Genomic DNA, 27,305 nt, shown 5'->3' with positions numbered 1-27,305 from the left:
GGGGGGGGGGGGGGGGGGCGCCGTGGAGGGCTGTGCGCTCCCGCGGATCAAAGCAAGTTTGATATAACGCGGTTTCACCTATAACGCGGCAAGATTTTTTGGCTCCCGAGGACAGTGTTATATCGGGGTAGAGGTGAAGTGATTTTCAGGTGCCCAACCTGATACCTTAAAAGGGACCTGACTTTCAGAGGGCAGGTGCTCGTTATCTTCTCCAAAGCAAACCCCTTGAAAGGAATCAAAGTTAAGCACCGTGAGTCAGTTGCAATAAGTCACTTTGCCTTGCTGTGCCTCATTTTTCCCACCTGTAAAGTGGGGATAATAGGAGCCAAAGATTGCCGGATGAAGCTATTTCAGTGAATGTTACATGTGGTGACAAATATTTTATTCACTGAATTAGTTGTCCAGCAAAGATTTGGTCAGCTGGAGAGCTGGCTGCATAACAAAAGTTAATTGCTGAATAATGACGTTTATGGAATACAACACATGGTTAGTATGCAACCAGCTGTGCAACTTGCCTACTTCCTACAAGTGCTGGAATGCTTACTGAAGTGTGCAAAGTGCTTTGAGATCCTTAGATGAAAGGCACTAGAGGAGTGGAAATGCTTATTAATCTGAATCTCTCCAGAGCTTTAGCTCCAGATTGCTAGCCATGGGTGTCCTTATAGCAGAGGCTTGGCTGACCAGCTCTATTGCAGGTTTTTCATTATTTTAAAAACCTCAGCCAATAAAGCAGCTCAAGATGTTTATACATTAGTGAACTAATTGGATAGGCCAACATGCAATAGACTCTCCCCCTCCAGGAGGGCCAGATGTTCTGCTCCAAAGAAGGATAGGTCTGTGGGTTTGTTTGTTTTTTTTAAAACTAGGAGGGTGGGGTTGAAGAGGTCACTGTTTAAATCTACTTTAAACTACAATATGACCTGGACAGCATGTACTTGCACCAGGATGAACTATATTTGCCACTCTCTGGAATAAAAGATCTAGTAAATTAATACACTGTTGACCCTCTGTGCTGATCCCTAAATGCATTTGAATACAAATGGGATTGCCTTCTCTAATCACTCACAATTGGATTTGTGATTACAGTCATAAAGGGAGTAGCCACTGCATTAAATTAGCGTGGCTGTAAACAAAAAAGAAACCTTCAAGTCTAGTGCTGGACGATCACCTCTGCAAAATCTACTTACCAAGCCAGCCTCCACCCCGTCCCTCCCCCCTCAACCTCCAAAAATAGGACAAAAAAAAAAAAAAAGTAAAAAATTATGACTAAGTTTCAGAAAGAGTACTGGGATTGCTGCCCAGTAAAGTTACAAAAAGGTACAGCTTAATGAGACTACAAAGTCAGAAGCCTGCTGTCCACAGAAAAATCAGAGCTAAAACGTGCTAGATCAGATGAAAACAATTGGCCTAAGGCGAGAGTGAAACTCCCAGAGAAGTAGGACAGGTACCAATTAGAAACATTAAGCAGGTGTGTCTGCAGAGCACCCCCTTCCCCCCATTAGTTACAGGGGCTCATGATCTTGGCGTAAATAGTAGATCCAAAATAGACAATCAACTCAACACTGCCACGGGGTCTTTTAAGGAGGACTCAGCCATGAAGATGTTCTCTGCTGTGTGTTCATGTAATGAGAAGCTGTACCTACACACTTTAATGAAAGACTTTGCATTTCCATACCAATGATCTGACAGACTGAGTGAGTCTATTGGACTATCCACACGCACACACTCCTGTTCTTGCTGTTTATTTCTGGGCTACCCAGATCATCTCTCCTTATAAGACTAGCCACTCATCCTATTCACCAGGATGAATCACATCCTGCTGTCTTCACTGGACACCATCAAATACATGGTTAAGGACTGATGGAGCCAGTTGGATATTTTGATTCTGTCCCATAACTCTAACACCCACCACATGCCGTCTCAGCTTTTTGCACCCAGAGATGGTACCTATATGGTGTCAGAACCTCAATTAACAGCAGCCTAGCCACACTGTGGAACGGGTATGTGTGCAAACTCATACCTCTAATTACTGTATCCTCACCCATAGCTCCAACAGATTTTTAAAAAATTACTCATGTCAAAAATTACTCCTAAATCCTTCAGCCACAATTTTGTTATTAAGAACCCAGTGGGCTTGTATGCAAGAACTTAGTAAAGCCCAAGTTAAATGACTTCTTCCCCCCCCCCCCCCACACACACACACACTGCTCAGTTTGAATGAGAACCATTGTTATTCAGATTAAAGCAAGTGTCAGATTAACAAATCAATGGGCATATGAGATATAAGACTAGTTACCATTGAAATCTTTCAAATACCCAAACATATGGATGAACCAAATCTGAATTGTAATTGACTCACCCCTCTTTGATCTCTCTACCCTATAGGCTCCCAAATGAGACAGTGCCATCAGCCTCCACACTAGGGCTGAGGAGTGAAAAGATTCCATTGTGAACCAGCCACATACAATGCCTATTCTCTCAGCTTCCGTCTGCTGGATGTAGATGTGCCGTGGCACTTATAATTGAGACAGATCAGCTCCAAAATCAAACAGCGAGTAACAGAGCAGAAGAGCTCAATTGGGGTCATGTTACGTTACACAGAAATCATTTACAAACCCATCTAGTGCAGGGTATTTTCCAGAGATCCCATGTACCACTTACAAGTGGTCCTCATGTGTGCCCCAGAATTCTAACAGCGTCATCATTTTAAGCTGCACAGAGGAGCATCGAGTAGGAGTTTTAAAGGAGGCTCTGTGGCAAGCCAGCACAGGGGTTTGTGGTACTCATGGTGTCTGAAAAGGCCATGCAGCAGTGAGCCCTTCAGTTCATCTTCCTGATTGCTCTCAGATTCAGAGGACCCAGTTGCATACAACCAAGCACAGAAACAAAGGATGGAACTTCTAGAGTCACTGTACTTTATTATCCATTGCTAGCACTGACAATCACCAGGCATTCACTCCTCTGTGGCAGGCATACGACAAGAACCTAAATAGGTTTCTGCAGTGCAATGCTTAGCACTCTGAGTGTCAACCCAAGCAAACGGGAAAGAAACGCAAGATCACCCTTTAACCATGTTAAAATGCAGTCTCCTCCCATCGAGTCCAATTCTGCCACCCTTACTCAAGTGGAAATCAATGGGGACTATTCGCTGAGTAAGGTACTACTCTACTTAAGTAAGGTCAGCAGCATCAGGCTTGCACAGAACTGTTTACCACCTTGTTCAGCAACATCCCATGCCTGGCAGTTCACATTGCTTCTATTTTGTTTAAGCTCATCATTTCCTGCAGTGGTTTTCTTTATTAGATGGAGTTTTGGGGGAATTGGGGAGGGGGGGGTTGCAGCCGATTTCAGGAGCAACTAAAGCATTGTCCTTCAAGCCATGGAAAATACTTGGTTTTGAGTTTTGCAATGAACAAGATTTTCCTTGGTTTGGGTAGAAGTGGGCAAATAAAGATTTGAATCATATATATTGTCATTATGTAAAAGTGGAAAGATTTCTCAAACAAGCCACATAAATATTTGCTAGGCTCAAAGTTTCAGGTTTCATCACCAACCCAATATTTGGGCTGGGTTTCCCAAAAGGTCTGCAGGAAACTTGCCAAATCCTTCAGCAATCACCAAATCCTAGAGAGACAAAAGGGAGGGGTTTGTTGTTTTTTTAAAACCCTGAACCAACCAGTTTCTATCACTAGGGTTGTGTTGCAAACCCCTTGGCTATCTAATAACCTTGGTAACTGGGTCATGCAAAGATCAGAAACTCCTGCTCTCTATTAGCAGTATTTGGCATATGATCCCAAGTTCAGCAGTTTTGATTCCTTCCAGTAGAGGGCAATGATGTCACATAGTATTCAGCTCCTTACAGGTACAAGGGGCCGGGGGGGGGAGAAGAGAGAAAAATCACACTAAATAGGTGGTCACAAAAAACACAAATCAAACTAGCTAGAAAAGTTCACCAAAACTGACAGACTTCACAGAGCTCCATTTATTGTCCAATCCTGCAGTTGGCTTAACACTGCCAGCGAAGTCTGCTGATGAAATTGATAAGAGTTCTCAGTGTGTGGCAATTATAGGAGCTGGCATACAAGAATTGGGGAAAGATACAATACCTTTACTTTTTTAAAAATCATAAAATTCACAGGCTCTTAATCTGCTTTAAGACCACCTGGGCCTACTGTTTATATATAGCCTAATTATACTACCTTTATCTATGTGACTGCAGCATTCTCTTGGGAGAGCTAATAGCTGTAATGTTAAAGATACAGTTTGCCAGAAATTGCAATGTACAACATGGATATCACACACACACACCCCTCTGATGCTTCTGCAGCATCGGGGAAAGAGGGCTCCACTTTCCACAACAGATCCAGGCAGTACAGTGGAAAGAGAACCTGTAATTAACAAGCTTAAGGACAGACAACTAGAGCTCCCAGCCCATATCAGTTTGCAGTGAGACCTGGCTTGAAACGCTAACCTGCCATTCAGTTTTATCTGAGCCTGATCCATGGCAAGTCCGACAACTCCTCCCAAGGCATCGTTCCACTCTTACACATCCCCCTCTGCCCCATTAACTGGATTCTCTCAGCCTTTCAGAAACACCAGACCCACCTCCTGCTCACTAGCTTCTAGAGCAGTGATAAATGGAAACAAAATTCACTCTCAGAATTATTTGTGTCAAATTCTAACAAACTGATGGCAGGGTGGGTGGGGGAAGAGAGACATTACACTCCCCTTCCACCCACTCCCACAGAAAGTGTAAAAGCCAAATCAAAAACTACAACACTAGTGAGCTCAGCCTGCAATTCTGCCAGTCAGCAGAGCACTTAGCATTTGGGTATAGAGAGCTATTATACGAAACATTCTGTTTAAGTGCATGGTTAACATAGGTTCACTTTCTATACTAGGATCCATCCATTAATTCCAACAAAGACAATGAATTAAAATGGACCCCCAAAGATATAGCTAGCTCAAGGATAAAATTTCTACAAGCGCCTCTGACTTAAGAGCCTAAAAGCAACTTTAACCAGTTAGCTGCTGACAGTTTAGTGGCTTGAGGTAAAGTTTTCACTGGTGCCTCTATTGAGGAGTGCAAGTCATGAGAATTTGTGGAAAAATCTTATCCTAAACCACTAAACTGTCAGGGACTAACTGATCTACGAAACCCCACCATCTAGCACATCACAATGCTATGGGATCAGTGTTATAAGATCTTTGGATTTATTAAGATAATATAAAAGGAAGGACGAATAGGAGACATGCACCAATGCTGGACTGAAATTTAGTTAAGCCGTTCATTCCCATTTTTAGCACTGACTCACCACTGTTACTCTGGAGTTACACCTGGTATAGCAGCTGCAGCCCCATAGCACATAATACTGGATTGTGTGAGTAAGTCCAGGTTAAGGCCCATTTCCAGCAATGTTTGCATATCCCGGCAATGAGGCCAGTGTCAGAGTGAGGCGTTCAGACTCACTTCTGTCGAGAGGAATTCTGTTACTGATTTTAACTAAGAACAGGAGGCGGCCCGTCGTTTGTACAACACCACCAGCGTCATTTTATAATTAGTTTATTTGGCAACTAGTTTCCTGGGTATAAAACAGAAGATACATTTTTACAAAGACAAATTATGTTGATGTTTAAAGGCTAGGATACTTGGTCTACTTACAGGAGAACCTCACAATTCTTAAATTGATTTGAAAATTCATTTGGCCTTTGCACATTTCTAAACAAATATTTAATAGCTAAGTGTGGCAGTGAAGTCTATTCATAAACACTTCATTTTTTGTTAGCCATTGGCCTAACCCAGCACTAAACACTGGAGTAATTACAGAATTATTTGTTACTTCACTGATGTTACTCCAGATTTATGTCACTGTTATTGAGAGCAGAATTGGTCCAAAGTTGCAAGGTATTTTAGAATCCTATGAAATACTCCAAGTTTAAAAATGGAATGATGCTTGTAAAAATAAGTGAATACCACACATTGATACAATGTTTTCTTTTGAATGGTTTGTTAACCTAGTCACTAATTTGCATAATCCAGTAATCCACAATTGATCTCCTGGTCATCAGTGCAAATTATTGGTTCCACTGAAGAGCTATACATATACAATACATTTTAGTGCAATTAAAACTATTATTCACCTCCCTGGAGACAGATTGCAGCTTTGCAAAATAGTGGAGGTTATTTTTTACATGATGCAACTAGCCTTGAGGGGTTTTTTCCCCCCTTTTAAACACTTATTATGCAATAACCATTACAAAATGTAAGGGTTGCATATATTTATTGCAAAGTGTATGTATATATTCATGCCCACAGAAATAGATATGTGAAGGACCCAATCCTGCATTTCTTACTCTGTCAAAACCCCCACTGTGACTGAGGACTTCAAGCAAGTATTTTGCAATTACCATGCATCAGGTCCTAATGTCTACAGCTCGTGTTGGCTTTTAAAAAGCGTATCCCCTCACTACAGTTACAAAAAATACCTTGAACAAGTAAGTAAGAGGATTTCAAGTGCCGATTCCAAGGATACTTGGATCTGCTCGTCACAGGGCCCGTTGTGCAGGATCAGGCCCAGCAGGACAATCAGAACTTAGTCATCCTCTCCCCTACCTTCACAAACATGCCGTTCTCACTTAACTGATAGAACAAGCAATTGAGTACTGACCGGCTAGGAATCTGTACTAGAGCAGGTAGAACATGCCAATTTAAACAAATAAAATTGAGTTTTCCAATGGGAATTGTGCTCCTAAAAAAAAAAAAAAAAAAAAACATACAAAATTTGAAAAACAACACAGTGACACTGAAGTGTTGCTTAGTAGACCAGCCAGATTAGAGCCCTGATCTTTTAGGACTCATCCTTAATAGCGCAAGACTTACTTATACAAACAGTCCCACTGATTTCATTGTGAGGACTACTTGGGCAAGGCATTGCAAGAGCCCCATTATACTTAGTTAAGCACAGTATTAAATTAGCCACTTGTCAGTTTGGATGGAAGATTAAATTTAGGGGGCGGGGGGGAATTTAGTAGTCTGGGCCTTGATCCTCAGCTGATATAAACTGGCACAGCTCCACTGACTTCAATCCACCAGTTAACACTAAGTGAAGAGCTGGCCCTTGATAGAGGGTCTCTTCCCCTACCACCTTTCCCCCCCCCCCCCCCCCCCCGAGAAAAAAAAATGGACCTTTAACTGGACTGGTTTGGGGGATTATTTTGGGCTCATGGTTTGATGGAGTTAACTGACAGTAAAACAATGTATAACAGCATTTTGTTACTACTTAATGAACATTTTGACTGTAAGAAAAAAATCTTTGATACTGTTTCTAATTTAATAGAATTGAAGGCAGCTGGAAATAAGTTTATTTTAATTAAAGGGAAAGTCTGATCCCATTCAATAAACTTGAATGGGCACAAGATTAGACCCTGAATTACATGCCTCAGGATAGACAACAGGGTGTTAGAGGGACAGTATCAAAAGACCACACATTTTTGCCTGAAGTTTTTTTTGCTGTTACTACAAGTAACATTTAAGCCCCTAATCCTGCAAATGTGCATGCTTGTGCTTAGTTTTACCCTTGTAGCTACTCCCACAGTCTCCAACAGGGCTACTCATGTGTAAAGTCAGGCATGTGTAGATATATGCTTGCAGGATCAGGGCCCAAAATTCTTGGGCCTGAGAGATTCAAGAAATAATTATGCTTCCTTGTCCTCCTCCCCCAACCCCGGCCGTTTATGTTGAGCATTTGACAGCACTCTAGGTAAGATCAGTTTCACTCTAGTCCAGTGGTTCTCAAACGTTTGTACTGGTGACCCCTTTCACATAGCAAGCCTCTGAGAGCGACCCCCCCCCTTTATAAATTAAAAAAAAAAACAACTTTACATTTAACACTATAAATGCTAGAGGTGAAGCGTGGTTTGGGGTGGAGGCGGACAGCTCGCGACCCCCCCCCCATGTAATAACCTCACGACCCCCTGAGGGGTCCTGACCCCCAGTTTGAGAACCCCTGCTCTAGTCCATTTCCCTTCTTAGCATGGGTCTTTTCCACCAGTTGCAGGAGTGGAGAGCACTTTTTAAAAAAGAGAAATAGTTTGTAAAACCAGTAAGTGGCCGAGGAAATTGGGCCAAGTGCAGTACCCAACACTAGTTATTTGAACTGGACTTCAGGTTGATTTACTGATAATCCAGGATGCCATTGTGCACCAAAGGTTGTAGGGATTCTGTTTTCTCTTACAGCTTTTCCTTACTGTCCCTAGACAGACACCCTGGAGGCCTGGGGACAGGGTGTTCTTGGGAGAAGGATTCTGGTCCTAGACATTGTTGCCTCCACTGGTCCATCAGAACACAAGTGTACTGACCTTCGGAGCAGGTGGCAAAATACAACATTTTGGGGCAAGCATTTGCCTGGCGAAATTCTTCTAATGGTAGCACAAGGATCGACAAGGGCATTGTTTGTGACTGATCAACTTTAATACGTTGCTCATTTTTAATGTTCCATGTCACGGTAATGGGTGCCTGACAGTTAATTAAATATTGTCACTGGCAACAAAAATTGAGATGGGAACCTGCTTAATTAAACGTGTTTTGCCCAGCATAAAAGCTTTCTTCCCTCCCCATTTGTGCTGTGGCTAACAACCATGCTCTGTACAGCTGATCTGCATCAAGTCAAGCATGTACTATGGATATAAAGAGGAATTTTCATAACCTATTCATTACTCCTGTGCAGTGTCCCAGTAAAATCTTCTGCCTCGTGTTTAATATTTAGTTTATCTAGTGACCGATATTGCAGTCTATCGGAGTGCTGCTAGTCATGTGAATCAAATTGCATGATCAGATCCTTAGAAGGTGATGTTGGGGAAAAAAATCCCATTTAGATTGGAACACGCGGGGGGCAGATTTTGCTATCACTCATGTCTTTTGATGTTCTTTGCAAGCTTTTTTAAATTATGTGTAACATTACAGTCCAATTCTGTTTCTTAGTGAGGTTGCAAGTTTAAAGTAAATCACTACAAGTAAAGAGATGTGAAATTGTTGGGAGCATAAATGAGAGCAGATAAGTAAACTTCTCTGCAATTTAGATTTCTGGGACTATTTTGAATGTAACATTATTGTGCTTGAAAGTTTAATATACAATCACACAGGCATCACTTCAGTCACTCCTCAAACACCACATGGTGACAACGGGTAGCAACTGATAGCTTCCTGACCTTCTTATTAAACTGCCGAAATAACGTGATCTGGTATTTGTTCTTTGGAGCCCATATGTCCACGGTCCAACACAGACCTGGCCTATTAATTATCCCTCAACCCACTGATTATTGGCATTCATGCCAACACAAGAGGGGAGTGTTCATGTTGAAAGAGGACTATACTTTGTTCTTACTACAAGGAGCCCAAGGTCTATGCTGTTATTCCATCCCAAGTCAATTGAGCAATTAAAGCCTGCTCTTGGCAAGTACTCAACATCCTCAATTTTGTTTCTTTTTGACTATGATGGTACTCAGCACTTTGCAGGGTAGGAAATAAAGAACTGTTTAGGCAGTATTACACATCTAGAAATAAAAAAGTTTGGCACCTACATTTTTCAAATGACAATCAAAGCCTTCTACCCCCCAGAAAGCAGCTAAAGATATTCAACTGCAGAAGTTAAAAAGAGTTCACCTTGTCCACTTTAATAAAAGATACGGAGCACCAGGGATTTTCTTCTAATTATTTTGATGCCAATCACTAGCATAATGTTCCATGACATGCCACAGAGTATCGCACTAATCAGATTAGCCAGGCAGATCCACCACCTAAATAAGTCACACACACACACACACACACACACCCCCGAACGCATGGTCAACTTTGAAAAAGTTCAACAACTCAACAGGTGAGGCTATGAAACCTGATCACGGCAGACAATGTAGCTCCTCTCAGCGTCGTGCTGGGAAGAACTCATCACGTGCGTCATATCAGGCGATGTGCTTGAAACAGAGTAGCGCACTGAAAGCCCAGCAACACGAATAATCTTTGCCATCTGTTTGAACAACTCAACCCTCCTCAGATCTAAAGGAATGATCCCACGCAAACACAAGGGCCTTGCTGACTGATCATAGCAGTCCACCCCTCCTTTCTGGGGCCATTTTCTTCATAACTCCACACAGTCACTAAGACAATGTCATTTGGGTCTGTCAGGATCTGACTGGAGGCAATAAGTGCCTTGCAGAGCATTTAAAAAACAGAAGTAGGGATAGCCCCATTTAAAATCCTATTGGACTCTTGCCTGTAAATGATAATGAGTGGGTGGGAAAAATCCCACTCAACAATTTTTTTTTTTTTTTTTGCTACTTATTTAAACCAGTATGAGGCAAGCTCAATAATAGCGCGATTTCTTTTTGAAAGAAAAAGAACAAAGATCCCAAAGGGATCAAAAATGTTAAGGAGAAGCCATCCAAACAAGAAAGAACAAAAAGCCTTATTTAAAAATAAATTGTAGCTTTCGTTCCAGTTAAGTTCAACTCAATGACATTTGCTAGAGAAGCTTGCCTTCTTTGTACAGATGCTATGATTCATATGCATGAAGATTTTTAACCAAAGGAATCCAGGTTGCTCTGAAGTTTATCGTAAGAGACCCCTTGCATCCTTAAAAGCAAGAGCTTGCAAGGTTTGAGTGCCCTCAGAAGATGCTGTCAGTGGTAGTGGAGGGCACTCAGCACTTGGCTGCATTGGATCCTTGTTGCTTTATCAATAGTTTGCACAGATATACTGTAAGAGGTGTTGGAACTAGACACTTGTTACCACTGTAAAGCAGGAATTCATATTGCTGCAGCCATCATGGGTGAAATCCCAGCCTCAGTGAAGTCAATGAAAGTTTGCCATTAACTTCATTGGGGCCATGATTTTACTTCAGATCATTAATAAACCACTCAACAGACTAATTATCCCCCCACCCCCTTTTCTGAGCTCTGACTAGGTACTCAGGGGCACTACAGGACAATTTGCTCATTATGGCAATTGTGATGTTCCTATGGTAAGGAAGTTCACGGCTCACCACGACCTAAAACTTGGCTTTCCAAGGCAAGGGTTCCATTGGTTTTTGTCCAGAGCATTGTACATTATGGTGCTATTATTAAGATGACAGCACTAGGACACTTTCCAAACACAGACAAAGCCTACAATCTGTTAGTCTAAATAAAAATTCAGTGGGGGACTAGGGATATTCAGCACATTGCAGGAGGTGCTTGGAACTGCAGCAAACTGGCCCTACGGCAGATAGAAAAATTGTGAAAAAAAAATTATATATTTATATAAAAATAATCCAGCAAATAATATAGGTTGTTTCACTTCTTGCAAGCCTAGAATATCAGTTCCATGATATTTTGAAACTATTTTCTCTGTATTTTTATCATTGGATTCCTTCTTTTTATTTGGGGAGCAATACTACTCTTAAATAGTACGAAGAACTTAAAAGTCTGTCTCACAATAAGTGTGTTTTTTGGCAGTCCTGTAAGGCAGCAATTGCACTATATACCAGACCACAAGAGGCTATTCCCTGGCCTCTCCCCACCACACACACACGGTTGTTAATGCTGCACACTTCAATGTTTTAAGATAATCTCAAAGGGGAAGCTTATTAAATATCAAAAATTCCATACACTACTTATAATTAGTTTGCAGTAATGGCTGGATCTTATTTCTTGTCTGTCATGGTAAATAGTCTCATTTGAAGCAGCTAACATGCTGCATTAATTACCAGAAAAAATGCAACATGCTTACAGAATTCATTTCTATTGGATCTCCAGCTATCTTGCTATTGAAAATCCATTCAATTTTTCCCCTCTTATCACTTTGCTGCTTCAGGGACTGTATTTCCCAACATCTGATTTTGCTTTATTTTTGCGGCAGAAGAAAATCATGTTTTATTTCACTTCAACAACCCCTTTACCTTGCAAACAATTAAGCAGAAGAAAAACAAAAACCACCATTTTGCCTTTCCTTCACAAGCCAATATACCATATAATTTATAAAGGAACAGTTCAGACAAAAAATGATATATTAGTATTAAATACTATCAGTCACAAATACCATTCCAGAATGGAAACTTATCTAGATAAGCAAGTTCTATAGAAAGTTCTGCCTTGCATGAGTCAACAGAAACTTAAAAAAAAAAAAAGTTGTGTTTTTAAAGTTGTCTCTCAACTAAAACAAAATACCAATTCCTCAAAGATCTACCACCACCCCAGGGTTAAATAATCCCATTAACATATTGCTAGGAAGAAATATACCAAGAAGAAGTTTAAAAACTGGACAATTGGATTTGTGCAACAAGGACACAATCCTGCAAACACTTATGCATATGAGTAACTTTACAAATGCAAGAGGCCCCATTGACTTCAGTGGGACTACTTGTGAATAGTTTTAAGTGTTCCTAGGATCAGAATCAGGGATCGTATGTATATAGCTGAACAGTGAGCAATTTATATTTTCTGGTTATGCTAATGACAAAAGAAGAAATTTTATCATTCAGCTATAGCTCTTTATCCTTTTTGACATTAACTTAAATTTAACACACTAATAGAGATTATGGAAATATGCAGGACTTTGAAAAGCGCTAAGGCTCAGTCAAATCAGTGGGAGTTTGGAGACAATATCTTATTTCTAATTTATATGGTCAAACGCCTCTAGCTTATTTGGATCAGAGTTAGAAATTTACAAAAAGCTATTTTTTAATGAAAAAAAGGATATGCTGTCAGATTTTTAGTTTGTGACATTTATAAACTGTGAAGCTGTTTGGCAATTGCAATGTTCATTTTCCAATTGCAATATTCATTTTTAAGAGCTAAACTTAGCCCTCAGTCTTGCAAACACTTAGGCACATGAATAACTTTCAAGTATAATTTGCAAATGTGCCTAGTGATTTAGAAGCTTAAATCCTTTTTAAAAAGTGGTTCTTAAATTCCCAATCTCAAGCCATTTTGGTGACAAAGTTTTACGCGTAATCACATTCCATTGAAATCAATGGGTCCACTTGCATAAGCAAAGTTACACAAGTACGTACGTGTTTACAAGGTAAGGGGCTAGAGCTCCCACAGAAGCTTATTAAAAGAATTTATATTCCAATGAATTGCTTCAGAATTAATGTGAATAAATTGAATACTGGCATTTCCAAACGTAAAGCAAAAATATGTCTTTTAAATATTGACAGTCTCCCAACTCACTGCATCTGGGATAACATTTATGATTAAATTACTTTTAGTTATTTCCCCCCCCTTCACTTGTAAAAGATTAATCAACCATTTTATTGTCTAATTTAGGTGCCTAATTAAAAACAGAGTTCAACACCTTCAACACCATTTTTGCTAATAAATCTTGACAGCTCTTCTGCTTTGTAACATGCAGGTTCTCATTTCAGAATACTGCATTATAAATGCAGTTTGCTTTTTTATTTTACCTTAACTGCTATAGGGTTGGCAGTACACTGTTGAAATCCCAGAATTGATAGCAAGAGATTTCAAAGAGACTTTAGCTAGATTGTATCTCCTCCACCACCTCTCAGTAACCATTGCAGCATACATTGTGACCTTATTTTGTTTTGCTAACAGAAGTTGGAGGGTGGGAGTCTCTCTCAAAGTTCATTCAAATTAAAATTTGGAGAGCTTGAAATCTCCACAGCTGCCATCTAAACTCACAGGGTTTCAAATTTAACTCCATTTACAATTTTATTTTTAGTATTCCTTTGCACTGGGAAAAAAGTTTCTTTAAACGTCAGTATTTTGCCAATCTTGATTTGACAATTTGAAATATTCATGCAAATCTTCACCATGCTCCTACAGGCTGCTTAGGCACATGCTTAATGCTATGCAACAGTAGTTCGATTGGCTCCAAAAGAGACTACTCACGTGTGCAAAGTTAAGCAGGTGCTTGCAGGACTATGGTTTTTATAAAGCCTGGATTTCTGTTCTCTAAGGCCCCCAATCCTTTAAACCCTATACTAGTCCCATTGACTGCTTGTGTGTAAATTTGTGTGTTTTCAGGATCAGGCCCTAGAACTGCAGATTTTAGAACTGAATAGCTCCTACCTCCAACCATGCAATTCCAGCCCCACTGCCATTGAAGATAGTGTTCATAAATTTTCTATTGCTCTGAAACTCCACCCAGATAACACTGAACCTGGTATCTAACCAGTTTTACCCCCATTAGTGCAACTCCAGTGTAGTGAATTAATTATCTTCATTCTACTTCCCAAAATGACTAATCTGAGTAATTTATCAGTGGTAAAACTGATCCTGTCAGTGAGAGAGATACTAGGAGAATTAGTGTATGAACTACTTAATGCCAAAGTTAGGAAATGAATTCTCCCCTAATTCATACAGATCTAACAACCACCACCACATTCTAGTCACAGGGCACACAGCAGTGCCTGTAGTGATACCACTATAATTTTTAGTATGGTCAAAATAAAGATCTGGTTCTGCTAAGACTTTCACACTATATAGTAGTGTTTCAATAGCAGAAGAGTATTTAAACATCCTAAAATAGGTCAAAGCAACACGCAAAATCTTGAAAGTTAAGTGGAGGGGGAAAAAGTAATGTTCAGAAGCTGAGCAGTATTCATGGTTTGTATAAAATATTTCAGCTTTAAGTTTACTATTAAAACCTCAATTTGTAATTGACCTGTGGCTATAATTTTAGCTTGTTTTCCTCTATATTGAGGTTATTTGCACAATATAGATATCAACTAAATATTTTCCCCTATTAGATTAGCAAATAACATGTTGTATACTACGGATTTGGGAGGGATAGGAGGGGGGGGGAGAAAAGAAAGAATCATTCAAAACAAGAGCTTTTAATTAGTATTTCCACCTCATCTTCAAAAGCATGTCAGCTCTGAGGAAGTGATCTGGGACAGTATGAGAAAATAAACTAGGTAAAATCTGAAGCACTCTAGTCGTAGTCTAAAGCAAACCTGATTACGGGGGCAGATGACTGTTTCGTTTCTTTTCTCACAGCAGTCCTGAATCATCACAGCAAACAGAAGGGGGAGGGGGGAAAAAATCACGCAATCAACATTTTAATGAGCTTCATCACCCACAAATCTCTTTTGTTTAGGTTAATGGTGCCTTGTTATGCCAAGTGGAACTACAATTAAATTCTGATGCTTAATGCAAATCTCCTCCTCTGCTTTGCCACTGTAGCTCTTGGGATTATCGAACTATAAAACCATTACCCACGTAACTGGTTGTGAGCAGTGCAGTTTGTGCCGAAGTGACAACCTGCAACATTACAGCCCCTCAAGTCTACCTTATACAAGTCAGGCAATAACTTTTTTGAATATCCTAAACAGACAACAACATGGGCCACATGGTATATATAGTCTAAACCTTGATCTAGGGTAATAAATTCCTCTTCCATTCCCTCCTATTTTAATAATGTTATGAGCAGAGCACCACCACTGTTTATGTAATGTATAAATACAAGTCATCTTTATTTATGGACTAGGTTGTTGCATTATTTTTCATAACCCCTGCAATAATTTAAGTTACCACTGCTTTCAAGCAAGACAGGGATTCAGGAGTGCATTAATAATGAAGAGTTACAGAAAGACAAAAACAACAACAAAAATCTTATCTTTTTTTAATCCTATTAGTTTGGGGGGGGGAGGGGAGAATAGACCCTAGTTTAGAGTTTACAGTACAAATGCATACACTGAACGTTTATTTTAATTTGATTTAAATTTAACTCCCGAGTTTGAATAAAATTTTGGATTAATTAGGTTAATAGGTTTTCATCAGTGATCAGACCTTACACCCAGAGCGGATTGTAGGAGGAGCAGAGAAATGAAGGTGCATGACTGAGCACAGGGGTGGGAGAGAACCCAGCATTTTTATAGGAGTTTACATTTTTCCAGGCAATTATCTTGCCCTGGTTGCAGTAGGATCCTAATGCTGCTCTTTCAGCAGAGATTAGTGTAGAAGTTAATGTTTCTTGTCACCCTGACAGTTTTGCTCATTAATTTTGTGTTTAGTTTGGGGAGGATACAAAAAAAAAAAAAAAAGGAGAGGAAAAAAAAAGAAACCTGTTTTGACTCCCTTGAAGGCAAGTATAGTGCTAAGATTACCAATCTCCTCTTAGGCTCTACTAATGAAAATTGTTAATGAACTGCTGAATAAATAATAAAAACAAAAACTTGACACATTGGTGCTTTGAATTTTGGTGTTGGAAGATCTTTAAAAAAAGGGATTCCACCTTTATCACTACCACCCCTCTCAAAAAGAGTCTTAAACACATACCTAAAGTGACTAACAGACTTTGAATGGGCCAGACCCCATAGTCTTAACACAGAACCCCCATTAATTTCAGAGTCTGCTTATGGATTTCAGGATTGAGTTAAAATAGATTTGACTTCTGTACCATGTCCCTGAATGAAAGAGGTAAAGATTGAACGGAAGAGCAATAGCTAGTTTGGTTTCTGTTTTATTGCAACAAAATAAAACATTTCCTTTTGCTGGACTCCACCACCTCTTTGAAATCAACAAGTACCCATTCCCTTTAAAATCAGCAAAGAATTAAATATACAGTACTAACACGGTTTTGTAACTAACATCCCTAACGAACACTGTGGGTGCTACTGGATTTTTCACTTGGTTTACAGTTTATTTTTTTCCTTTCCCACCAAATGTTTTCCAGCTGACACAGATTATACCTTCACCTTTCTTTGGGGATTAAATTAATTACTCCAATTCAAATGGAAACATTCCTTAATTTAATAGAGTCACTGTTTTGGAGTTAGAACATTATATGCCTGAATATGTTTTCAAAGGCTAACCAGATTTAGAATTAAGTTTTTTTTTCCTTGAAGGGAAAAAAAAAAAAGTGAACCTACAGCTACAAAGCAGTCAAGTATAAAATAAGTGTGACGTTCATGATTTATATTATTTACTACAAGACAATCAAATCTGACTATTGTAGAATTAGACAACTGATTTTGTTTAAGATAGACCCAGGCTTCTTTATACATAAAAATCGTAGGTCTATATATTTAATGACATGATTGTGTGACTGTCTATAGACACACGATATAGATCTACTAGATAGGCCTGTACACTCATGTGCATTTTAATCTTTAGCTATTTATCGATCCCTTCCCATCAACGCGAAGTCGGGGCTAGTTCTCGATTAGTCAGATTCCATTGTCTCCTAGGATTTAGTGGAAGTTATTCGCTTTCCATTGATCATAAAGTGCCAAAAACTGGGCTTTGCGGGAATCATGCTCGCAGCTCAATTAGTGAAAAGGGAACCAGGCAGATGAAGGCTGCAGGTGAACAGCCACCCCCTTCCCCCCGAAGTTGGGCTAACTTTTCTCCCCTGGATTTTCTGTACAGATCCGTCACCTGCTGCTCAGTCCCCCCACTACCCCAAACACCCCTGTAATGCAGCTCCAGGGTAAAGCAAAGCAGCTCGCAACCTGGGACATGGTGCACAAGATGCCTTTCATCATCCAGCAAAATTCAAGAAATAATTAGGGGAGGGGAAGCGAGGACAATCAAAGCACTTTAGTCTCCCAGGAGCTGCATTTTCTCTCTTCAGTCCTTCCCTTCCACACACACTTAAAAAAAAAAAAAGAAATTGTAAATTTTGTTCTTTGGCGATTTTTTCAACTCGTATTTGTTCTGAAGACAGGACTTTTTACAACCATGCTGCCAAAACAGTTTTAAACAAAATTCAGAGACATCACGCTGGTAAGAGACAGACAAAACAAAACCCGTATTTGGGCACCACAAGGCAAGCGGGGAGAAAGAACAAAGCGTTAATACGAGACTGTTACTCTTCCATTGCTGTTCAGCTCGGCTGAGCCCAAACAAGTTGGACCGCAGAAGTTAAACGGAACGCGGGGCAAAAGGACACGAAGCAGCAGCAATATTTCAGGAACTCTATCGATGGGATTATTTATTTCCAAACTCCGCGAGCAAATCGGACCCAGATTATCCAAAACTACGGGGCAAATCTGGTTTAAACTAATAATTTACTGGCAAACTGGAGTTTGCACCTCAAAGCCTTTAAACACCGGCTCACTATAAAATAAAAATCTACCACTGGAACAGCAGAGCTCAGTCTCAAACCAGAGACATTTTACAGTTAAACGCTTTTCTGGCATTTAAAAGAACAAAAAGGATCCGGTGCATCTGAAGTATTTCCCCCCTGTAAACTTTTCATGATCAACATTTATTTTTAAGGCAAAAAAAAAAAAAAAAGCCGGATTTTATTTTGTTTGATCGATAAAACCAAACAACGTGTCTTGTAAACGCTCAGAGAAATCTGGATTGGTTGGAATTAATGCGGAGCGATACCGGAGTTTTTGATCGATTCCCTTTTGCAAAGAAGGAGCCGAGAAGGGTCTGATGCGCTGGAAGAGATGCTGCAGTGTCCCTTTCTTCCCAACAGAGATCACTACATCCCTGCTCCATGCTACAGCTGCCTCCTCGCAGCGATCAAACCCCGTCTTGCCAAAGCAAACTACAGGCGCCAAAACTACATGCGAGGAATTGAAGTAAGGGGCACATTTATATGGATACTGGCAAATGCCGAACCTGAAAAAGCAGCTATTGGCGAAACGGTACAAGATGGGAAGGGGCATCTCCCTTGCCCCATCGGTCACGACAGAAATAACTTTCCATCTTCTAAATGATGGGAACTTTCCCAGCTGCCTTATCTGGGATTTTTGATCACCAGCTGAGCTGCCTTCAGGAAACAGAACCGGGACACAGCACTTGACTTGTTGTCAGTCAACAGCCTGACCTAGAACATCAATCCGAACCGTTCGGGGTAATCTTACAAATTATGGGCAGATCCTGCTCTTGCAGAAGTCCGTGGCCCACATGGCTAATGCCTGAAATAGCAGCAGAATCTGTGCGCCCGATCCTTCGATAAACCAGATACCCCCTGATTCCTTCGCCGATTTGTTAGAAACAAAGAACGGGTCTAATCAGAGTGCTTCCCCTCTGGGGCATTCCCCTAGTGTAGCTCGCCCCCTCATGCGGGGATAGTAGAAAGTAGCTGAATGGTTCTCCAGGATTCAAATTTAATTGGAGGGAGACGAGACTTTTTTTTTGCAATTTCTATATCGCGTTAAGAGAGAAACAATCCCACCCTCTGATAGCAGAGCAGTAAAACCACTGCACGGCAACTGAAGAAAAATAAACTTTCTAATTTTTTTTTCCTGGAGTCTCTGCGGTAATGGGAATCCCCAGGGAACATCTCGATTTTTTTTTATTTTTTTTTTTTAAAAGCAGAACTCCCTACCCATTTCCACAGAGGGCAGTTTGCAGGAAATCTTGTCCGGCTGGAGAAATAAGAACGGGAAAAATACACACTGGATGGGTCTAGCATGGGCCAGGGCAAAATCCAACCCGGAGCTGCACCTAATTTAGACCCTGGTCTGCTGCAAGGAGCGACGCTAGGGAAAGCTCCGGGAGCAGCATCTCTTGCATGTTCAGAGTTGGGGGAGGAGGGGAGTGACTCCTGCTGCTGATCTGAGGCTATAAATTATGGATCTATACAAAAGGTGTAAGTGGAGCCCCCCCTCCCCTGGAGGGGGAAATGAAGCAGAAATGGCCCGGAGGGTGAGGAAGGTGATTTATGGGTTTGGTGCAAGTGACCCCGGAGGGGTTAAGTTTCAATCACGCACACGCATCGGGAGGCACAGGGAGGGGTGGGGGCAGGGGGGTACCTGTACCAGGCGAAGCCCTGCTCGTAGTTGCGGTCGAAGAAGTGGGGCTCGGCCCCCACGGCCCGGATGTCGGGGTGCACCCGCAGGAACTCCAGCAGCGCCCGCGTGCCGCCCTTCTTCACCCCGATGATGATGGCCTGCGGCAGCTTCTTGGTGCCGGAGCCGTTGAAGAAGCTGGAGATGGGGCTGGTGGGGTCGGGCGCCGCGCTCTGCTCCTCTCGCGGCTCCGAGGGGGAAGCCGCGGCGGAACCCGCCAGCCCCTTGGCTCCTCCGGAAGGCGCCCGGCGCAGCAACTTGGAAAGCACCTGGAGACCCTCTCCGTGCGCTCCAGCGGTGGCGGCAGCCTCCCCAGCCCCCCTCCCCGCGAGGCCGGGCACGGAGGCGCAGGAGCCGGCGCACGAGTAGAACATGTAGAGCCAGAGGAAGAGCATGATGCAGAGCAGCAGGAGTTTCCTTCTCACCGGGAGGAGCGGCGGCGGCTGCAGGGCGCTGGGCGCATCGAGGCAGCAGATCAGGCGCTGTCCCATATGCCCGCCTGCACGCCGGGCAGCATGGCTCAGCGCACGGGCACCGCCGCGGGGGTTGCTCCCGGGCCCCGCCAGTCGAGCCCCAGCGCCGCGCGGGGGTGCCCCTCTGCCCAGCCGCTCAGGAGCCGCGCTGGGCAGCGCATAGGCGGGCTGCGCTCCCCGAGAGAGACTAGCGCGGGGAGGCTCCGGGTGCCATGCTGCGCTCCCCGGGGCGCACGGCCACTGCCCCAGGGCAAGTCACTCAGCAGGCTCCGCGCGACGCGCCCAGCATCGCCGCCTCTTCCCCAGCGCCCCGCGGCTGCTCCCCGGGAGCGTGCATGCAACCGGCCCCTCGCAGAGCCTCCCCCGGACTGCCCGAGAGCCGGCCTCCAGCGGGCAGCCCCTCAGACCGGCGAGGAGGGGTGGGAAGCGGGCGCCCGTGATAGGCAGCCCCGGTGGCCTATAAGAGCCGGGCTCCCTATGCTAATTAGCTTCATTTGTTGATAGCCAGGCAGCCAACGGGAATGCAGGCTGCTCCGGCGGGGCGGGGCACTGGGGGCGGCTGGAGGTGATTAGTGATTCTAATTGGCTAATGAGCCGTTCAAGGGGCAGGGGCGGCTGAGGAGTCAAGGCTCTTTGGGGGAGTGGGGGGTGGAAGGAAGGAGAAGGGGAGAATGGATCAGCAACCCCCTGCCCCGAACTCATTCCTCCTCCACGCTCAGCCACGCAGCCAGAGAGCCTGGGCTGCGCGCTGGAGACAGCCCCGTTACCCGCCCAGATGTGCAGCGAGACGCAGCCAGATGTTGCGAGCCCGCGCACACAGGGAGGTTATGAAGGGGGGGAGGGATACTGGCTCCGGAAGGCAGGGATCGTCCGGGGAAGGTCATCAACCCAATGATGAATTGAGTTGGCTGAAGGGACCCGGTTAGTGGATGAAGAGGAAAGGAGACGCCTAGCAGCAGACAGTGCTGCTTCCAGCGCCCACCCTCCAGCTGTGTATATAGAGAGCTCTGCCACTAACAATATATATAGGGGCCCCCGCTCCCAACAGTGCATAGCACTGCTCCCCAGCAATATATGTAGTGCTGCCCCCACCAATCTGCGCAGCTCCCCGACCCCCAGAAGTATATGGCACTGCTCCCCAGCAATATATATAGTACCGCCTCCCAGTTATATATACAGTGCTCCCCCTCTCCCAAAAGTACTGTATATAGCCCTGCAGTCAGCCATATAGCTAGCTAGCTCTCTCTCCAGCAGTATATAGGGCTCCCTCCGATAGTCTATAGTGCTGCTCCCAGCCATAGGGACTTTCTTCTGCACCAACCTGGCTCCCCGGTGCAGGGCAGGCAAGTTACAGCGCAAGGACCTCAGAACTACCTCACGGGAGGCCATTCGTTTCTCCTCCTGGCGAATCGCTGCCCGCAGTTTCCATTTGGGGGCTTCGCTTTCGGAGCCGCTCTACCTTCACTGGAAACATTTCGTTTTTCTTTCTGTCTCCCCCACTTTTGCCCTAGCCTGGTGGGGTTGCTCACGGAGGGAGACGAACTTTAAAGTGTCCTTTACAGACAGACACTTTTAACTGTAACCGCAGATGAAGCCAAGGAGAGAGACAAACGGGGAGCTAATGACGTTAGTGGGGGGTGTTTTGTTTTTCAATGAAGTAACGTGCCTTAGATGCACGAAGGGAAGGGGGAAATACGCTGATAAATTCGATACAATTGTTATGCTTTTTATATTTATATTGAGGGCAGAAGAATGTATATCCCATGGACAAATGCTCCCAAGATTTAGAACGAAAAATATTGGCATGTCATGTTACTCTTTTCTTTTTCTTTCTTTCTTTCTTTCTTTCTCTCTCTCTCTCTCTCTCTTTCTTTCTTTCTGCAAAACCAACAAGACCTACCTAGTTCGACTTGCAAAATAGATTTCTAATAGACACTTAACGATTTCATTTTCTTTTTTCTGCGGGATGCCAGATCGGTCTGTTTCGTGTTGTGTTGTTTCATGGCAGAGCAAGATGCCCCCGCCATAGAGCAGAAAGCTACTGTATTCATCAGAAGCTGGCTGCCTCATTATTTTTGTCTTTCCCTAATAGCGGGATAATCATTAAAGGCCCTTCAGGACTGCAGCAAGTGCGCTGAAGTTTACAAAGAGAAAGAGGCAGCGTTTTTAGGGGTAATCGCGGGGATTATCTGCCCACCTCACTCTGTGGCTAGCCTGCAGAATGACTTGGAATCTTGCCCCGTGTATAAAATGGGGCTACCCGGGGGAGAGCTGCTCTGTTGTCCACTGCCTGGAGCCGCAACTGGGCTGCCCAGCGGCTCTAATTACAGGCGTAACCGGGATGGCCAAGAAACAGGTTTCCCAACGATCCACTTGAACGTGGCAAAATGCAGCCTTCAAATGGCCTTTTCCCGTCCAGCCAGGCGGCGGGCGGATCAGCCCCTGGAAACTCCGCCAGAGGAATTTTCTGAAACAAGCAGAGGTCCCTAGCCTCAGCCTAGATCAACGAGCCAGGTTGGCGGGACAATGCGGATCACACCCACACCCAGGCAACAAGATGTTCAGCGCTCAACCCCGGAGGGAGAGACTTCGAGACAAATTCAACTTCGCGACAGGGGACCGGCACAAAGCCTCTGATTTTATATGTATACGCCTGTTTTCCGGGCACACAAAAGGCAACGTTTGTGAAGTTCTTAAGGGGAATCAACATTTTCCTTCTTCCCTGGGGCTTTAAACCAGCCGGGATCATTTTTAGTTACCTATGTCTTCATTTGCTGTTGTGAAAATAAACAAGCGCTACAAGAAAACTCAACACTGGGTTTCCATAGGAGTTAGTGGGGGTGGGGAGAGGGTGTCTGGAAGAAAGAAGAATATTTCAAAGTTAACATTTCTTCCTAAGGAAAATACATTTCTACTTATGGATCATCACTACTCGTCGTTTCCCTCTAAAGTGGGTAGAGAGTTTTGCCAATGGATTCAACAGGAGAGGATTGGGCCCTTGAATGTATTTTGCCCAGCTAACGTTCTAGCTAAACTTTGTTTGCCTCTAGACATATTTAAATAATGTTTAAAAGGGAAAAAAGGACAATCTGATTTTTTTTCCTGGCGAGTTTAAGTACTTGTTTCTCTGTCTAAATCTTTTGAAGATATTTCGCATAACATAATCATTATTTACCCTTAGGTCATTTTTAAAAATAATTCTTACAGCGACTGAAGGGCAGATCAGATCTGAATCCACCTGAATAGAATCTGCGTTATCACTTTTAAGGTTGATTTTTTTAAACCAACATTTTGTATCCTAGAGGAGGAGGGGAAAAAATTTTCTAAAGATTAATGTCCCGTCCCTACTTTTCACAGATACCTGGTAGGTTAAGAGTAGGTTAGATAAGAGTCTATCAGGGATGGTCTAGACAGTATTTGGTCCTGCCATGCGGGCAGGGGACTGGACTCGATGACCTCTCGAGGTCCCTTCCAGTCCTAGAATCTATGAATCTATGAATCTATGAATAATGATCCCTTGAAGGAGGAAAGGCCAGAGGAAAAAACAAACGAACACGTGTTTGTATTCCTACTCTAAAGAACAAAAGAGAACTACACAATATAAACAAGCCGGACTCGTTTAAGATCGCCTTATAGTTGTAACATGTCAATTTCGCAGTGAAAATAACCCAGTGCAAATATCTGTCTCTTTTGGCCACAGCAACTATGGAGTTACTAATTTCCCCCCTTTTTGACACAGACATTTGCAATTTGTTTGTCTTGATTTATAGACAGAGGATTGGTTGATAAGTCCCCAAAACTTGTCAAAGAGACACTCCCAAGTTTTATCGGTAGGAAACCGTGTGTGTAGCTTGTGTGCTCGACCGATTAGCTCCGCCTAGCCCATCGAAAGCTACCTCGGGATCTTCCAGGGGATTGTGCGGTTATGTTTGTCACCTCTCGGAAACTGGTGCTTGGGACGGAGCAAATGACTCCCAGCGCTAAGCCATTGTCTGGCCATCCCAAGAGAAGAGATGCAAAGGGATCTCTTCTCCGCGGTGCACAGTCCCGCTGGCTGGAGGAGGGAAGTTTAGTGTGTCCCTCGGCCAGGAAAGGAAGGCGATTGAGTTTCAGTTCGTTGCAAACCTGTCTCGGAAAAGCTTTGAGGCGAGCTGGCAGGTACACTGAAGCCAGCAGGGGCTAGTGTCTCCAGTTCCCCGGATCAGGGCGCTCTTTATGATAGCAGTCGCTCAGCGAACGGCAATAACACACATCCGAGGGGTTCCCCCGCCCAGAACATTGGTTTTCGCTGCGGGACAGCCCAGAGATCTGCCAAAGCAGGCAAGCCCAGTGGGTAGGAATCGGTGCAAGTCAGGGGTTGCCCGCGCTCCTCCCCAGCCCCCAGCGAGAGTTGGCAAACCACACCATGTGGTTGCCACTGTGATCGGGCTACTTCCCTCTAGACTATTCCTTACCCATCTTAACCCTCAACCCTGGGGGGTTTCCGGCCCCCGGTTCTCCTAGCTGCAATAAATAAATCCATAAGATCAATCAAATCAAAGCAGCACCTTAAAGGAGTCGAGAGCAATTCGTTGCTCTCTGATCCGTTACGATGCAGTGACAGAACTCCCCTCTATCCAACCCGGCCTTTTTTGTCTCTTCCCAGGAGGACTGGCAAGCAGGACAGAGAAAGCCACATGCCCAGCTAGCGAAGGTCACTGACTGCTCACCAAGTCTGCTTTGATTTCTCTTTATAATCTTGGAAAAAACCAACAACCTCCCGAACCAATTCCCCCACTAGGTCACTTGCAGGCGACATCCCTTGTTTCCATACAGTCACCCTATGCTTTTCGCAGCTGTCCCGGGCTTTCAAAACTTCATTAACTCATAGGCTGTGAATTATTTTTACAGCTAAGACAACTGTTTCTTGTACCTGTGGCTGTATGGCGCATATCCAGCCTCAATCCAAACCTTCTTAGCTACTCTATCGTCTCCAGCTTTGTTCCCCTTCCAGATCTTCTTTGTGGGAAAGACGAAATCTGGATGACTTCCCCTTAAAGGAAGCGGAGTACATCACGGCATACATTTCGGCTGCTCTCCATAATTAAGCGTCCCGTTGTTACCAAACTCTGCAGTGGAACCGGACCTCGGATCGAGGGAATCTTTACTTATAGAGCGGTAGAAGGAAAAGTCTCAAATTGTTCCCATGCCTTGACATGTGCATGCAAAACAACTTCTAAAGGGTTTAAGAAAAGAGAATCCCTCAATAGTGTTGTGTTGCCTCTGGGTGCACACACTGAAAGCTGTGGTCTGTTAGGGGCAAATTTCACTCCACTAATCCAGTTGGAGTGTTACACACTCAGCAATGCTTTACCCAAGTCTGAAAGGCGAAATTCTGGGGCAAAACACTTCTTTCTTCTCCTCACAGTTATCTGGTTAGGAACCGCGCTGGGGAAGCTGCAGCGTGAGAGCTGTTTATTCTTCTTAGCATGCCAAAATAATCAAGGTTAACAGGGCTGGGGGGAGTTGAGGCAATAACCAGTGTAATGAATAGAGGGAACCTGGGACAACCGACACTGAATGATGCCTGTTTTCTAAGGAATAGTCGCATTTCGTATTTATTTATCTAGCTTTTGATGGCTAATGCAAAATTCCAGCACATCCAGAGTAGGAACAATACCTAAATAAGGTACAAAAGGGCCCGATCCTGCTGTATTTACGCAGCTAGAACTCCCGTTGAAGTCAATGGGGATTTTGCCTGCCCAGTTCCAGATTGTAAAAGAGGGTTCAAAGATTCCCTCTTGTGATATTATGATGTTTTGTCTCAATACCCGCTCCAAGGATACTACTTTGGTGACATGACTGCCTGGCTGTATGAGAAGGGAATAAACTACTGATTCCGGACATTTGCTTAATGCATCAGAAAAATGTTTTAATATTTTTTAAAAAAACCCATCATCAAGAAACATTTCACATTATATTTAACCACACAGATCTTGTCTATTATTTTTACAGAAACCTGCAAGGATAAGCATGTAAAAATAAATAGCAACATAATGATAGGCATTTTACCATACTACAAAATGTGCTGTACAGTCTGTTTGGTTTCAGTTCATGGTGAAAATATCAATAGATTCGCAGATTTTAAGGCTAGAAATTACCACTCTGATCATCTAGTCTGACCTCCTGCATACCCAGGCCAAAGAACAGCATCCAATAATTTCTGCATCAAGCCCATAACTTCTGACTGAGCTAGAGCATCTCTTCTGAAATATATATCAAAACGCCAGGCACTGGAGAATCCACCACAGCCCTAGATAAGTATTCCCAAAGGTTAATTGCCCTCACTGGTAACATTTTGCACCTTCTTGCTAGTTAAACTTTGTCTACCTTCAGCTTCCAACCACAGGATCTTGTCACCGCTTTTCCTGCTGGATTTAAGAGCTGTCTGCTGTCAGAAATCTCTTCCCCCAAATAGCCCATTTCCTAGCTTTTCACAGAACTCCCATTTTAAGACAGTGAGCAAAGTGTGGGAAATATCCGACGATCATAGAATGAAAAAAGACCAGCTCGGCTATGTTGTTTGTTAATGTGTTACACTGGGGTGATTGTGGCAATGGTGGATTAACGCACAGGCCACAAGCCGAGGCAAAGAAAGCCCACAGCTCCAAACTAAGTGCATAGAGAAGCACTCAAACCCCTAAGTCTTTCTTTCTTGGAAAGCTGGCCCAGTGGTTAGCGTAATAGCCTGAGCGGTGGGCAAGCTGAGTTCAGTCCCTGCTCCCCCTGAAGCAGCCTGTGTGGCTTGTAGTGTATTAGCAAACATTCAGCTTAACAGGGGTGCGTTTGGCTGATGCCCCGAGGGTAAATAGCATTTAAGGAGGTTTTACACAGTGGTGAAATGTAGAGATATTGGGTGAAATTCTGGCCCTAGTGAAGTCAATGGCAAAATTACCATTGACTTCAGTGGGGTCAGACTTTCCCCTCTTTTCATTTAATGCAAATTGCCAAATAGAGATTCAGAGAAGAGGAGTAAAACTGAAGTGTGGTGATGATCATTTTTATTCAGTACTATATTTATTTTCAGCATTTGTATTATGTATTT

General features: G+C 43.2%; 1 protein-coding gene across 1 annotated transcript in view; it reads right to left on the bottom strand.

Moving 5' to 3' along the window:
• Window positions 1–20,605, bottom strand: part of LOC112119054 (heparan sulfate glucosamine 3-O-sulfotransferase 3B1-like) — a 46,893-nt gene extending 26,288 nt beyond the window's left edge. The window contains exon 1 of the mRNA XM_024217601.3: window positions 19,713–20,605. Coding sequence (XP_024073369.2) covers window positions 19,713–20,239 — 527 coding nt within the window. The 5' untranslated portion in view covers window positions 20,240–20,605. The remainder of the gene's footprint in view (window positions 1–19,712) is intronic.
• Window positions 20,606–27,305: the final 6,700 nt, after the last annotated feature.

This window comes from Terrapene carolina, unplaced genomic scaffold, assembly GCF_002925995.2.
Source record: "Terrapene carolina triunguis isolate 2854851 unplaced genomic scaffold, T_m_triunguis-2.0 Scaffold192, whole genome shotgun sequence".
NCBI lineage: Eukaryota > Metazoa > Chordata > Testudines > Emydidae > Terrapene > Terrapene triunguis.
This window is presented reverse-complemented; position numbering and strand designations above follow the sequence as displayed.